Raw genomic sequence first — 15,685 nt, forward strand, 5'->3', positions numbered from 1 at the left:
TTGTTGAATCTCTTATTTGCATTAACCTCAACTAAATTATAATTTGGATGAATTCTAGTACCTATTCTTGGGGTCGGATCATACCATGAATATTTGAATAACACACACACACACCTCTTTATTGGTAATGCAAGATATTCAATCTCTATAATTTCGTCAAGTCTACCATAGTAATCAAACTCAGTGTTATTGTTATCCATAGATCCTTTGACGCAAACACCAGAATTATAAGTTAATCTCCGTGAATCTCGTGTGCCACGTGGAATTTAAGGCCATTAACATAGTAACCAGAATACACCTTTATTTTACGAAGAGGTCCTGATGTAATATTGATTATCCTATCATCTTGCACATTTGATATTCTACGATCTTTCACCTATAAAAATAAGTAACATATATCTTAGTACACTTCTTAATAAACATGAACTCAAAAATTTCATAAATTTTTTAACTTACATATATTTGAAACCACAATGCAAATTCAGTCTCTAACTTTGTAACTACCTCACTTGCACCAATTGATGAGTTTTGTAGATATAATTGTTGTTCGTACAAACTGAGAAAAAAACTAATTATATTAAAATTGGGATACCAAGCAAAATAATTAAACGGAGGATAAATGTTTGATTTAAGAAGTTTACATACTTTATGTATGGTTTGACCTCTTCACAATTTAAGAGTATATATGTTCTTGCAGCATGATATTCTTCCTCGGTTAACGATCTAGAAAACGATGCACCCATTAACTTACCAGGAAACTTAAAAATAGAAAGCATCGATGGATCTATCGACTGACAAACATCATCAAAATTTCTAGGACACTTGCGATGTCTTGTTTGCACAATATCAACAAAATAATAGGAGCAGAAAAAAGATGCTTCTTCAACTAGATAAGCATTGCATATTGACCCTTCAACTCTTGCTTTGTTATGAACATTAGTTTTTAATTTCCTCAAAAACCGTTCAAATAGATACATCCATATGTACTACACAGAACCTGTTATTTGTGCCTCGTATGGTAAATATACTGGTAGATGTTCCATAGAATCAAAAAAGTTTGGTGGAAATATGCGCTCCAGTTTACATAATATGAGAGGAATGTCTGTTTCTAGTCGAAGCATATCATCCATTGTAATACATTTTGCTGTCAAATCTCTAAAAAATAGACTCAATTCAGTAAGTGATTGCCAAACATTTTGAGTAAGTAAGTCATGGAAAACTACTGGAATAAGTCTTTGCATAAATACATGACAGCCATGACTTTTCATTCCAAACATCTTTAATTTATTATTATCCACACATCAAGCCATATTTGAGGCATAACCATCTGGAAATTTGATTTCTTTCAACCAATTACATAAAGCTTGTTTGTCATCTTTGTCCAATGTATAACAAGCATTTAGAAATCTATTAGTTATTTCATCTTGATGCAACTCTAGTCTATTGACTGGTTCTTTTAATTCCTCGCGTGATTTTGCAGTGTCTTTAGTTTTTCCAGGCACATTCATCACAATGTTAAAGATATTATCGAAGAAATTTTTCTCAATATGTATAACATCTAAATTATGTCAAATAAGCAGATATTTCCAATACGGTAATCCCAAAAAAATGCTTCTTTTCTTCTAACCACACTTGCACATCCTAACAATATATTTATTTATCTCATCAGAACCAGATTGAGATACTGGTAGAAATTCATAACATCAATTTACTCAATGATTTGTTCACCTGAAGCATGGAGTGGAGGGGTTTTCTGACTACAACATTTTTTTGGAAATTTTTCTTATTTCGCCTAAGAGAGTGATCAAGTGGTAAAAATTTACGATGATTATCAAACCAAGATACCTTCCCACTGTAAAATAATGAAAATGCATCAGAATCAGTCATGCAGTGTGGACATGCTAATTTGCCAGTCGTGCTCCAATCCGACAACATTAAGTATGCTGGAAAATCACTGATCGTCCATAATAATACATCATGCAATCTAAAATTAGTTTTACTTGCAACATCATAAATCCCTAATCCTATATTCCATAACTCATTTAACTCGGCAATCAGAGGTTGTAAAAAAACATCTATCTTCTCTTTGGGATTGGTTGGACCAGGAATAAGTACTGTAAGGAACATAAATTCATCTTTCATACACATCCAAGACGGTAAATTGTACGGTGTCAATATAACCGGCCAAAATGAATATTGTTACGCTGATTGTCCAAATGGCTGAAATTCATCTGCAGAAAGTCTCAATCTCACATTACGTGGTTTCATTGCAAAAGTATGAAATATAGCATCTAGATGTTTCCATGGAGGTGAATCAGAAGGATGACACATTATACCTCCATCGTGCTCATCCTCATGATGTCACGTCATATGGCAAGCTGTAGCAGCAGATGCATATAAATGTTGAAGTATAGCAGTTAACCGAAAATAATACATCACTTTCCAAGTAATTTTTTTCTTCTTCTGCCCTGGTATGCGAGTACCATGCTTATAACGAGGGTGTGTACAGATTTTGCATTCACACAAATCATTGTCTTCATTCCAAAATATCATGCAGTTATTTATACAACAATCAATTTTCTCCACAGGCAAACCTAAACCTCTGATCAATTTTTTTTGTACTATAAAAACTATCCGTCATTATGTTATCAGCAGGAAGCAATTCTGACATCAACTGACAAATGTTATCGTAATATCTTTTTAAAAAATGATGTTCTGCTTTCATATTTAATAACCTTGCAGTAGCTAATAATTGAGAATGACCAGAGGGAATGTCTTTCCACACTTCTCTTTCACTAGCCTTTAACATTTCATATAGTTGCTGATATTCAGGTGTTGGTGTTTCATCTACATTGGAATAATCAACTGCAGCATTCATCGCATCATGAATCATTAATTGCATTACAATATCAATATTAGTTGATATTTCAGGAGCGGTAACAGTTGTCCTAGATGACGAATCATCAGAAGATCCAATTGATTCATATAAATAAGGCTCTCCGTGACAGTACCAATTGTAGTAATTTGACACAAAATCATTTCTACATATATGCATTTTTACAGTATCCTCATCACGGAAAGCTCTATTTTGACATTTTTTATGATTGCATGGGCACTGTAACTCAGCACCATTCATACATTCAGGGTGACTTTTAGCAAAGTTCACAAACTGTTGAACTTCAGCAATAAAATCATCTCTGATAAATCCTTTTTCTAATCGATTGTACATCCAAGCTTTGTTCATAGACATTTTCACCTAAAACTAATATATTGAGAACTAGAAATTAATATACATTAACATACTAACACAAAACAAACAAACGGACTATATTATGTTATAAATTAACATACTAACATAACATATTTCTAAAGTTAACCATGTTAAATGACATACAGTATAATTTAGTAAATTTTATCTGAAGATGTGTAGGTCAATCGGAGAAGAGCAGCAAATGCTACCTGTTTGCAAAATATAAATAATTTAGCTAAAAAATTATGTCAAAAATAAATGACAACTTGCTCGCGGCAACAAGCACAACATGCCGGCGGGCACAGCCACCTGCAGCCAACTACCGGCCAGCATAGCCGCCGACAACCGGCGCAGCCGTTGGCGGCCGTAGGTAGGCACATGCAGACGACCACTGGCAGGCGCAGGTGGCCGAAGCTGGTTGCTGACAAGCCACCATCGATAATTGTAAATGTTATCGTTGACGATACTAACAATTACATTAACTAGCTCAGTCGTTGGTCTACATGGATGATTTAAAAATATATTGATTTCAATTTTAAAATTTAAGTTCAAATAAATTGATTAATTCAAATATATCAGTCGAATCGGAATTTAAATCGATTATGAATTTTACTATTTAAAATTTTGATTATTTTGATTTTCAATCAAATTAATTAATTTTTTTTTTATCGATTTGGTTGGTTCGATTTTCATTAAAAAGTTTGATTGATTAGATTTGTTAAAAAAATATAATTTAATTTATTCGGTATTGAATCTCAGTTGGGCCTAGCTGGCCCAATAATTAATTAGCATATTATACCGATTAATTCATAAAGCAGGAACAAAAAAACCTAAACTCCTCTCCTCTCCTCTCCCTTACGAATACTCTTCCCCGCCGCACTCCTTCTCCGCCGCACTCCTTCTCCGCCGCAGCTTTACGAGCCAGTACTACGACCGCAAATTCAACCAGCGAGCTCCGTCGCCTGTCTACATGGATGAATCTGCAACCCGTCTTTTCCGTATCCGACATACGGTTATGCAGATGTTGAACGATCGTGGGTATCTTGTAGCTGAAGCGGAGATTAACATGGCCAAGAAAGCTTTCCTTCACAAGTTTGGTGAGGGCGTGAAGCGCGAGGATCTCTTCATTAGCAAGTCCAAAAGGAACGACCCCGGCGAGCAGGTCTTAACCTAATCCTTGAATCTATCCCTTTTTTGATTTTTAATTAGCGTCTGACTTTTTTATTTCTTCATAGTTTGAATAAATTTCTGGATTTTTTTTATGGCTTTGTTGTATTCATAGATGTTGGTGTCTTTCACAAATCCAATGGCGTTAAAACGTGTATTTGTAGTTATTCATGTACTAAAAAGGTTATGTGTTATTAACCTCCATAAAAAAGTTCTATTTGTATGTCATCACAGCTTATTTTCAAGGGGAGAACCCTATAAGGACAGATATTTCTTGATCAATTTTCCAATATTATCATTTATAAGTGTGTTCTTGGACCATCTAGCTTAACTGTGCTTTGCTTTCTCTCGAACTACATGCAATAAAAGGAATTGAATATAAATGTAACTTAAATTATAACTTAATGAATAAAAGTCTATTGATAGCTATCATTTATTGAAAACTAAAGAATATATCTCCAATTTATTTATCATTTCACATTGTGAACTCTAGGAAATTTCATAGAAATAAGAATTTTCTTTAATGCCGGCTTATCTTTTGAACCAGATATATGTTTTCTTTCCCAACGATGAAAAGGTCGGCATGAAGCACATTAAGAAGTATGTTGAAGTGATGAAATCAGAGAATGTACCTAGAGCGATGCTAGTTCTTCAGCAAAATCTGACTCCATTTGCAAAATCGTATCTTCTGGAACTGTCATCAAAATTTCATTTGGAGGTTTTTCAGGTCAGCAACAAAACAATAGCTGGGATTTTTTGTTTTGTTTACTCTTTTTGCTGTCTTGATTAGTATTGCAAAGGCATTTTATCTTGTTTTCATGTGCCTTTTACTCCTCTAAATTAAATAGTAAAAAAAATAACTTTATGCACACTTATAAACCCTAGGAGGCTGAGTTGCTGGTGAATATAAAGGAACATGTACTAGTTCCAGAGCATCAAGTTCTTACTACTGAAGAGAAGAAGACTTTGTTAGAGCGGTACACTCTGAAGGAAACTCAGGTACAGCTTTACGAGTCATGGTCATTAATTAGCAATATTTTCAGTTTCAGCTTGCATGTAGAGTATAAAAAGTAGGTTGTCATGGAAAAACAGAACCACTAGAATATTTTGCAATTATCAGCTTCAATTGTTTACCTTTGGTGAATAGTATAGTACTTATTTCGCCAAAAATCTGTCTATTTTACCATCTCATATACCTCACACTAGAATATTGGTTGGGAGTGATACTTTCTTTGCTTTCAACTTTCCTCAAATGTTATCGTTTTTATGCGTTCTAGGAATTTTGCAGTCAACCTAGTCATTGTTACATCCCTTTTCAGCTTTTCTACAATTAGTGTATTGTGTTTGCTAGCTACATATTGGTTCTTAACTAAAAGTAGGAGATGTACATTCATCATTTTTATTGCTGATTGAATTCTTTTTAAGAATTCCATATACATCATAAAAGCCTCAAATTCAAGCTATTTGTTTGGGTTTATTTGTTATGTGCATACAGTTTATCGAGTGTCCTCGTATAGAAAATCAATTAGATGGAGGTTTGTTTTGATACCATGGATAGACTGGCTTATTCTTAGGTATGAATTTTGTTTCAGAAATCAATCCAATGTTACCACTCAAGTTCTTACCTTTTAACGTTTTCAACTTTCAGATCATGATGGCTAGTTTATGCTATTATAGTTGTGTACAAAATCAACTTGCTTGCTGTTTGATTTCACATTAGTTCAAGTAGCTTTTTCTACAAATAGTTTTCCCCACATCTGTGGATGATGTTCCTTGCTCGACTTTCTTCATCCCAGCTTCCTCGAATTCAAATAACTGATCCAATTGCAAGATACTACGGTCTCAAGCGAGGACAAGTGGTTAAAATCATTCGGTCCAGTGAGACGGCCGGGCGATATGTGACCTACAGGTATGTTGTCTAGCTACGAGGAGTTGCTCCAGTTGATTCGCTGTGCCTCTTGGAGACTGCAGGGAGCTGAACATATGATCTTTGTATGGAGACGATATAATTGTTTCATAGTCGTTAACTTATTCAGCTGTGTATTAGTACGATATTTTGCTTGGTCCAGTGCTGAGTTAATCCTATAAAATGAGTAGACTTTAGTTTGCTTGTGGGTTATTATTGCGTATTTCTCAGTAAAGAAATTGTTCGATTGAGCATCAAGCAATTCAAACTCAATGAATGGCATCTCGTTCGATCTCAATGTTTTTTCTTCTACACCAATCAACAACTTTTTTAATATTAAAATAGTACATGTTTATGTGAATGATTATGTGGAATTACTGCTGCTTTAATCCCTAAGCTGTTGTTTGTTGATCAGCTAAATTTTTGTTAATGGAATTAAAATGCACATGTTAATTTGTGTATCAACTTGTTTGTAAACTTATCGAGTGATGCTTCAATATTTGATTTTTAACTGTTTGTGATTAAGGCTGTGGAAGAAAGTTTAACATCATCAGCTATCTTAAAAACATAGTGATAAAAAGTGAGCACCATGCTTTAGTGTAAGAAATGCTTGTTTAAGTTGTATCTGTTTTTCCTTTTTAAGTTCGAGTTTGATTAGTTTAGATGGTATTGATTTCGAAATATAATTTTTTTTAATTATTTAAAATATTTATATTTTAAATATGTTTAGTTGGTTATTTATGGATGAACATGAATAATATTATTTATAAATATTAGCAAGTTAAATGTATACATATATATTTTGTTTAATTTAATTAATTATTGAAGCTTATTTACTGAACGAATATAAATGAGTTCAAATTAAAAATTGAATTTATTCATGAACCATTCGATTCATTTACCGCCAAACTTTTGTCATCTCACATTCACTCAAATAAATGTTTTCGAAATTTTATATCCTACCCCTGAAATTTTTTAAAAAATAAAATTTATAAAATGATTAATTTGTCTAGAAAAGTAAATTTAGCAGTTGCTTTTAAACGCCCACCTGGGGGAGATCTCTTGGTCTCGGAGAAGATCAGATCAGGGATGAATCATATATCATTATGATCGGATTATGATAGCGATCCGGTTATAAATAATTACAATTTCTCTTTGAGTTTATCGTCCCTTCATGTTATAGTTTGAGTCAGGATAGATAGTCGGAGGTCGTCTGAAGACCACCTCCAGTTGGGGACCAGTAACCTGGTTACTTGCCCACCACCAGCGGTCTTCGGGTGACCTCCAGTCATCCGTCCCAATTCAAACTATAACTTAGGGGGACGGTGAATCCGAAAATCAATTCGTGTACGTAGCAGAAATAAGAAAAATAAGGACAATGCTAACACAATCAATTTTATTTGGTTCGGAATTTTCGTCGACTCCTACTTTAAAGTCCGCACTCGTTGAGTGCTTTCGTTGGACAATCACTAATAATTCACAAAAATGATTACAATAATTAGAAAAAAAATACCGATAACAGAAATAGAAGATTAAATTATAAGTTGTTGGAGAAGACTCGTGGCATCGCAGGAGCAGTGCGCAACAAGACAGTCATAGTAGAAGTTGTTGTGTTTTGCTCCGGGTGGTGGCCTCCTTATATAGGAATGCTCTGGGTGCCCGGATTCCTTCCGGGCTCCTGGACTTTGATGTAGGCCCAGTCAACCAGCGCGCTCCACGTTTGCGTCGAGATAGAATTTTGCATTTCAGGCGCTCGGATCCCTTTCGGGCGCCCGAACCACCATTTTCCAACAAATCTTTTTCCTACAAGAAAATGTTAGTTCAAGACAAATACAAATTATACTACCCTACAAAACAAAGTATTAGCACAATTATAGTCAATTAGAGTAATAATTATAATTTGTCTTCTCGAGACTAGAATCTAGTCAAGATCTCAACTTAGATTTTTGAAATGGATCTAAGTTGGATCGACGCCTACTGTTCCTTTGAACAGGGAACGTGTCCTCACAAAGTCACTCCCCTCCAGTGACTTACCTTAACTTACCTGCCAGACATCCGGTCAGCCCGTCGACCTGTCTGAATTTCGTACCAGCTATCCGGTCAGCTCGTCGACCTAGCTGGACTTCGTGCCAGCTATCGGTCGGCCTGTCGACCTAGTTGAGCTTTGTGTCATATATCCGGCCAGTCCGTCGACCTATCTGAACTTCGTACCAGCTATCTGGTCGGTCCGTTGACCTAGCTGAATTTCTCCTGCACACTCAGTTAAAGTGTTAAATCACAACAAATCTAATTTAACCTACTTTGTTATTCATCAAAACCTAAGTTAGATCGTTAGTTCTAACTACACCAACAACATTTACCTCAGCATTATCGAGATTCGAACCTCATACCTCATGGTGGCAACACCTTATGTGCTAGCCACTAGATCGTCCCAAGGGGACTACCCATTAATCTTATATGGTGGTACAAGACGAATACGCTCGAGCCCAGTGCCCCCGTCAACCCTTCCTAGGGCTAACACAGAGGATGTAACCCATTAACCTTGCATGGTGGTAAAGATGAATACGCTCGCCCCTAACGCCCCCGCCAACCCATCCCAGGGTCAATATAGAGGAGGTAAATCACGGACGACTACTAGCCTTTGGAATAGTGACTAGCACATAAGAGAGACATTTATCTCAGCTTTACCGAGATTTGAACTCCAGACCTTATGATGGCAACATCTCATGTGTTAGTCACTAGACCGTCCCAAGGGGACCACCCATTAACCTTACATGATGGCAAAAGGCGAATAAGTTCGCCCCCAGCGCCCCCGCCAACCCGTCCTAAGGCCAACACGGAGGAGGTAAATCACGGGTAGTTATTAGCCTTTAGAATAGTAACTAGCACATAAGGAAGACATTTATCTCGACTTTACCAAGATTCAAATCTAAGATCTCATGATAACAATATTAATGTCTCCCGACTTTACCAAGATTCAAATCTAAGATCTCATGATAATAATATTTCATGTGCTAATCACTAGATCGTCATGAGGGGACGACCCATTAACCTTAAATGCAGACATCACTGTATTTTATAATTAGATCACACAAATTTATAAGATCCATTACCTAATCCAATAAATGTTTGGTTATTATATTTTTTGTTTTAGATACTTAAATCAAATTTTATTATTTATTTAATTTTAAGTAATTTTATTTTGATAATAGTAGGTTTTATTGTTCATTTAATTTTAAGTAATTTAATTTTGATATATTTTATTATTATTTGAATATACATATGTTGGGTAAAAAATATAATTTTGATATACAAAACGTATAAAGAAAATAGAAGAATTTGTTTCATATCAAAAAAGATTTATTTATAATATTCAAAATCAAAACTTGGACATAATACAATTGAAAATTTAAATAAAAAAACTAATTAAATTTTCACAAGATAATATTTTATGGAAAAAATTGTCAAGAACTTTTTAATGATGATAAATCTAATTTATCAAATATTAATATTAAAAAATAGTAATAGTAATTTATCTAGAGTCTCGTGGAACCTTGAGATGACCTTACCCGTTCTAGAGTACGTTAGACCATTTTAAGGTGATAATTTTAAGGGCGGTAAACGAATCGAACCGAGCTAATCTTTAGGGTGTTTAAATTTGTTGATAAGGTAACCGAGTCAAGTCGCGTCGAGCGTAAAATGAACCAAGCTTTTGAAATGATTGTTTAAGCTTGACTTATTTTATTTTTTATGACATGAGTTTATTTGAAGCTTGGCTTGAGCTTGGTTCATTTAGATGTTATCGAACTCTCAATTCAAACTTACTTGAGCTTGATTCAAACTTGGTTCGTTTAGATATTATCAAAACTCTCAATTCAAATTTATTTGATTGTTTGAAATTTTTAGTTATTTGATTGGTTATTGAACTTGATAATTCAATTTTATTTATTTATTTAACATATTGAAAAGAATTTTATTTTATTATTTATTTAACATATTGAAAAAAGTTTTATTAATGAATATAGTTCATGAATATTGTTCACGAACATTATTTACGAACATTGTTCACGAATATTGTTCATAAATATTATTCAAGAATATTAATTCACGAACGTTAACTAGTTGAATACATATGTCTTTAATCTTATTTGTTTAATTTAATAAGTTGTTTAAGTTTATTTGTTCAATTAATCTTTTGTATATTGAATGTACATAAATAAGTTCTTATTAAGTCGAATACCAAATTTGTTCATGAACGCTTGATTTATTTACAGCTTTCTAATGTCTTTACACTACGAATAGATATATATACAATGGAGAAGTGAAAAGGATACCTTAGTAAAAAAATGCTATTAAAAATAAAAATTACAGATTATGCAAGTACCAAGTTTTATATTCTTAGAACCTATTTTTCATACAAAATTACTTAACAAAAATAAATGAAAATCTTTAATTATTAAACCTATCTATTTTAAGTTCATTTCTAATATTCAATTATTATTATAAAAATGTATATTTTATTAAACGATATTGCGTTATTTTCGCAGCAGGATTCGTTGTTTCGTGTGAGTAACGAGAAATCAACGCTACTCCACTCACGGCCATACAACTTCGTTTATGTACTCACCATACTTTCAAATTCTCTAGATCTCCGTTAATTTCAAACACGAAAAAAATCTTGACCGTTCGAAACAACGTCGAAAGATGAGGAAACAAAATGGGAACACTCCGCAAAGATCAACGGTGGATGTGCTCATTCTAAATTGACTTTACAACACGAATAGTTCTGATTTCTTTCTTTCCTGGACCGCATAGGAAAGTACCAACGCATTCTTTACTTTGGAGACGTTCGTCCCCCACTTCGAAGGACATCGGACGGTCGAGAAAGACGGGATCGTATGGTTTCCTATGCTGTGGGGGACTGGGACCTGCGAATTTTCCATTTTAGACCTCCATTTCATTATTTAAAGCAAACAAGTCCTCCGCTTTAGTAATCCAACGTTGCTTGTTTTCTGAGAAAGCGCAGAGAGTGCTCGCCGATGGCTTCCTCCGTTACCGCCGCCCTAACCCTCATTCGATCGCCGGCCATGACGACGAACTTCCCTTCCATTCTCCCGATCTCCTCCTCCGTATCCTTATCCACCTCCCGTCCCCCTTCTCCCTTCCTCGGTCTCCGAGTCGCCGGCGCCCGCGAGGCTACGATATCCGACCTCGGACGGAAGAGCCATGGTCAGGGGTTACTGGTCGTCGCTTCGGCCTCTTCCCGTCCCTTTGTTCTTGTGGCCGAGAAGCTCGGAGAGGCGGGGCTCTCCCTGCTCCGCGATTTCGCCGAAGTGGACTGCTCGTACAATCTCTCTCCCGAAGAGCTCCGCGCCAAGGTGGCGCAGAGTGACGCGCTGATCGTGCGGAGCGGGACGAAGGTGACGCGCGAGGTGTTCCAGGCCTCGAAGGGGCGGCTCAAGGTGGTCGGTCGGGCGGGCGTCGGGATCGACAATGTCGACCTCCAGGCCGCCACGGAGAACGGGTGTCTAGTCGTCAATGCGCCCACCGCGAACACCATCGCCGCCGCGGAGCACGGGATCGCGCTGCTTTCTGGCATGGCGAGGAACATTGCGCAGGCTGACGCCTCCATGAAAGCTGGTAAATCCCCTTCTGTGACTTATTATTAGTCTCACCTGGAAAAAGGAAGGAAGAATTGAGCTTTTATTCTTTAGACCGATAGTGAATGAGGGAGCAACCTAAATACGTCGTTTAGCTGCATAGGAAAAGTTTGAATTGAAAATCCAGTTTGATTATATTCGAGATAAATTTACCAACTTCAGTTGCATTTGTGTAGTAAACTACTCACATGTAATGTAGAAGCGGTTGGATGTCCTTTTATACAGCAGTATATGCCAACTCTTGGATCAATCACAGCCGTTTCCTTTGGTGAATTCTTTACCCAACTTGTTCAGGTATAGGTATTAATCGTTGAATGGAGACATTCATTAAGGATATGATGAACATCTTGGATACTAAGATTTTTTGTATTGCACAGAAATATATATAAAATGCCGTGCTTACAGAAAAGGCAATGTAGCAACTCACTTGAAATAATCCGTTCATCACTTTACTGAAAAATAACGAAGTTTTTTTGGTCCATGTTGAGCCAATTGAAATTGTTAATCTTTTGTTTGGATGTCGGACAATTTGCATTATTTATTTGCTAGGCATGCCTATTCTTGTTTATGTGTATGCATTTTGGAACTTACTGGCTGTGAATATGTATGCTGCTGGCAGTAATTGCTATATTTACTATTGCTCATGGTAGAATTATTTCTGGTAACTTAAATTGAAGAGATGATAAATAACAAAAGATATATTTATAAATTTACTTTTCGTGATCTACTTTATGATTGGGCATTCTTCAATGAACCTTGGTATCATTATGATTCTAGGATATACCAAGCTAAAACTCAGCAGCAGTTGCTCGAATGATGGTTCCCAAGTTGAGGGGTGATTCATTTCTGATGCTGGTGAAAACTTTCAGGCGTTCATTTGTTGCATGTTTATAGAATTTGCAAATTCTTGTTACCTAGTGCTTCTACATTTGTATCATATCATTTTTTTTTTCATTCTAAAGCCTCCATGTGAATCATATGTATTAACTCTAGAAACTATTAAGTTAGTTGGCATATTTTTACGTTCAGGTAAATGGCTGCGCAACAAGTATGTTGGTACTTCTCTTGTTGGAAAGACACTTGCAGTTCTTGGTTTTGGGAAAGTTGGATCTGAAGTTGCTAGACGTGCCAAAGGATTAGGAATGCATGTGATTGCTCATGATCCATATACTCCTGCTGAAAAAGCTCATGCCCTCGGGGTAGAGCTTGTGCCATTTGATAAAGCCATATCTGTTGCCGACTTCATATCACTCCACATGCCACTGACTCCTACCACTGCCAAGGTTTTGAATGATGAAACATTTGCAAAGATGAAAAAAGGCGTGAGAATCATTAATGTTGCCAGGGGTGGAGTCATTGATGAAGACGCTTTGGTTAGGGCTCTTGATAACGGGACTGTTGCTCAGGTAAGGTTTTTCTTTCAAAATTTGCTGGATGCAGACTATGCCTTGGTAACAAAATCTCTATTTTTCTATTCTCTGGAACTGTGTTAGTCTTGTGACATTCCCGGAGTGACAAGAATACATCTCATACTGGTGCTAGCTGCATCTCATAATATTTTCATCAAATGAATCGAAAAATTGGACATTTGATTCATTCTTGATGTATCACTGTTTTTTTTTTTTTTTTCAAAACTTTCTTGGGCCTGTTATAGAAGTATTAGATTAACATTACATGGATGCTCACACAGCTACTTGCTTTTTCTAACTCCACTACAAATTGGAACAGGCAGCACTTGATGTATTTACTGCAGAGCCTCCACCAAAAGACAGCAAATTGGTGTTGCATGAGAATGTTACTGTGACACCTCACTTAGGAGCTAGCACAGTAGAAGCTCAGGTAGGTATCATGTTATTTAAGTAGAATTTCTTCAAAAATTAAACTTCTACTATCCTCCTATTCTCTCATCCAGCATTTTAGTTACAAGGCAGTATTACGATACGACTACAAAACCATAACCATTTCCCTTTGATACATGATATGATGTTAAAACAAATTGCGTCAGTTTATCTTTCCTTAACTGTCATTAGTAACACTCTATTCAGGAAGGTGTAGCTGTAGAAGTAGCTGAGGCTGTTATAGGAGCATTGAAAGGTGAACTCGCTGCTACTGCAGTGAATGCTCCTATGGTTCCCTCCGAGGTGATATTACAATACATCCTCCATTATTTCTCTGATCACAAAGCATTTATCATACTAATACCAATACCAATACCCTATCAGGTTATTTCTGAACTCGCACCATATGTGATTCTGGCAGAGAGGTTGGGCAGGCTAATCGTCCAACTAGTGGCAGGTCAAAGTGGGATTAAGGGGGTCAAGGTTGTATACAGATCTGCTCGAAATCCCGATGACTTGGACACCCGCATCCTTCGTGCAATGATCACAAAAGGGATTATTGAACCCATATCCAGCTTGTTTGTCAACATTGTGAATGCAGATTATACCGCCAAGCAAAGAGGTCTCCGCATCAGCGAGGAGAGAGTTTTCGTCGACAGCTGCACCGAGACCCCTTTGGACTCGATCCAAATTCACCTGACCAATGTGGGTTCCAAATTTGCCAGTGCACTATCGGACTCCGGTGATATAACATTGGCAGGAAGGGTGAAAGATGGCGTGCCACATCTCACCCTTGTGGGAAGTTTCAGCATCGATGTAAGCCTGGAAGGAAATGTGATCCTCTGCAGAAATGTGGATCAACCTGGTAATATCGGAAAAGTTGGCAAAATTCTCGGGGAGGAGAATGTGAACATCAACTTCATGAGCGTTGGCCGGACTGCACCGAAAGAGCTAGCTATAATGGCAATAGGAGTGGATGAGGAGCCCGGTAAGGGAACCCTCAAGAAAATAGGAGAGATCCAGGCTATCGAAGAGTTTGTGTTCCTAAAGATATAAAAGGGTACTTCTATATTTTGAGTAATGTTCCAGCTATCAATGAGTTTTGATTGATCAGGTATCAATAAGTTCCTGGCTAAGGTTTCTGTCAAGTGCCATGAATTTGAGGTCTTTGCTTCGCCTCGAAGTTTTTAGGTCCATACAAAGAAAACAATACTCTCTCAGTTGGTTAGTGCCTTTGTAGATTAAGATTAATGCATTAATTTGTTTTCCAAGTTATGTACTGATAACTGATTAATGGATCATTCTTTTGATTGACTGGTTCAATCATCAAGATCTGTTTTATTTGGTGTTTTGAAGAGGAATAAAAATCTGTTTTTTTTTCTCGTCCTTTTACTCATCCATTTTCATTGGATTGTGCTCTGCCCAATAAAATATTGTGACAAAAGATGAATACGTTCACCTCCAGTGTTTCCGTCAACTTGTTCCAAAGTCAACATGGAAAAGTTAAATCATGGACGACTACTAACCTTTAGAATATGACTTGCACATAAGGGAAGTATTTACCTTGACTTTGTCGAGAATCGAACTCCAGATTTTATTGTGATAATACTTCATACGTTAACTACTAGACCCATCCGAAGGGATGCTCTGTTCAATGAAACATGGTCCTTCAGATCGAGTTTTACCCGGTCAATTTACAGCTGGTCCACTAGATCAAACTCCGCTTAGGTTCACAATTAACAAATGAAAAATATACAAGTTGACTTGTTTATCCAGATAATTTATTTCAACAATATTAATAATTTTTATAGTATATAATTTGTTTTTTCAGATAGTTTAATTAACCTTGCATACTATAGAATTT

The 15,685-nt window shown here is 36.2% G+C and overlaps 2 protein-coding genes across 2 annotated transcripts; both read left to right on the forward strand.

Annotated features, from left to right (window-relative positions):
- Positions 1–4,065: 4,065 nt before the first annotated feature.
- Positions 4,066–6,536, forward strand: LOC122053200 (DNA-directed RNA polymerases II and IV subunit 5A). The gene is made up of 4 exons (XM_042615141.1): positions 4,066–4,412; positions 4,965–5,144; positions 5,303–5,416; positions 6,214–6,536. The coding sequence occupies exons 1-4, from the start codon at positions 4,221–4,223 to the stop codon at positions 6,337–6,339; spliced, it is 612 nt and encodes a 203-aa protein (XP_042471075.1). The 5' UTR covers positions 4,066–4,220; the 3' UTR covers positions 6,340–6,536.
- A 4,785-nt stretch (positions 6,537–11,321) lies between these two features.
- Positions 11,322–15,176, forward strand: LOC122053201 (D-3-phosphoglycerate dehydrogenase 1, chloroplastic-like). Its single transcript, XM_042615142.1, has 5 exons — positions 11,322–11,963; positions 13,013–13,389; positions 13,712–13,822; positions 14,029–14,124; positions 14,206–15,176. Exons 1-5 carry the CDS (start codon positions 11,363–11,365, stop codon positions 14,875–14,877), a joined length of 1,857 nt encoding a protein of 618 aa, XP_042471076.1. The 5' UTR covers positions 11,322–11,362; the 3' UTR covers positions 14,878–15,176.
- Positions 15,177–15,685: the final 509 nt, after the last annotated feature.

This window comes from Zingiber officinale, chromosome 3A, assembly GCF_018446385.1.
Source record: "Zingiber officinale cultivar Zhangliang chromosome 3A, Zo_v1.1, whole genome shotgun sequence".
Classification (NCBI taxonomy): Eukaryota; Viridiplantae; Streptophyta; class Magnoliopsida; order Zingiberales; family Zingiberaceae; genus Zingiber; species Zingiber officinale.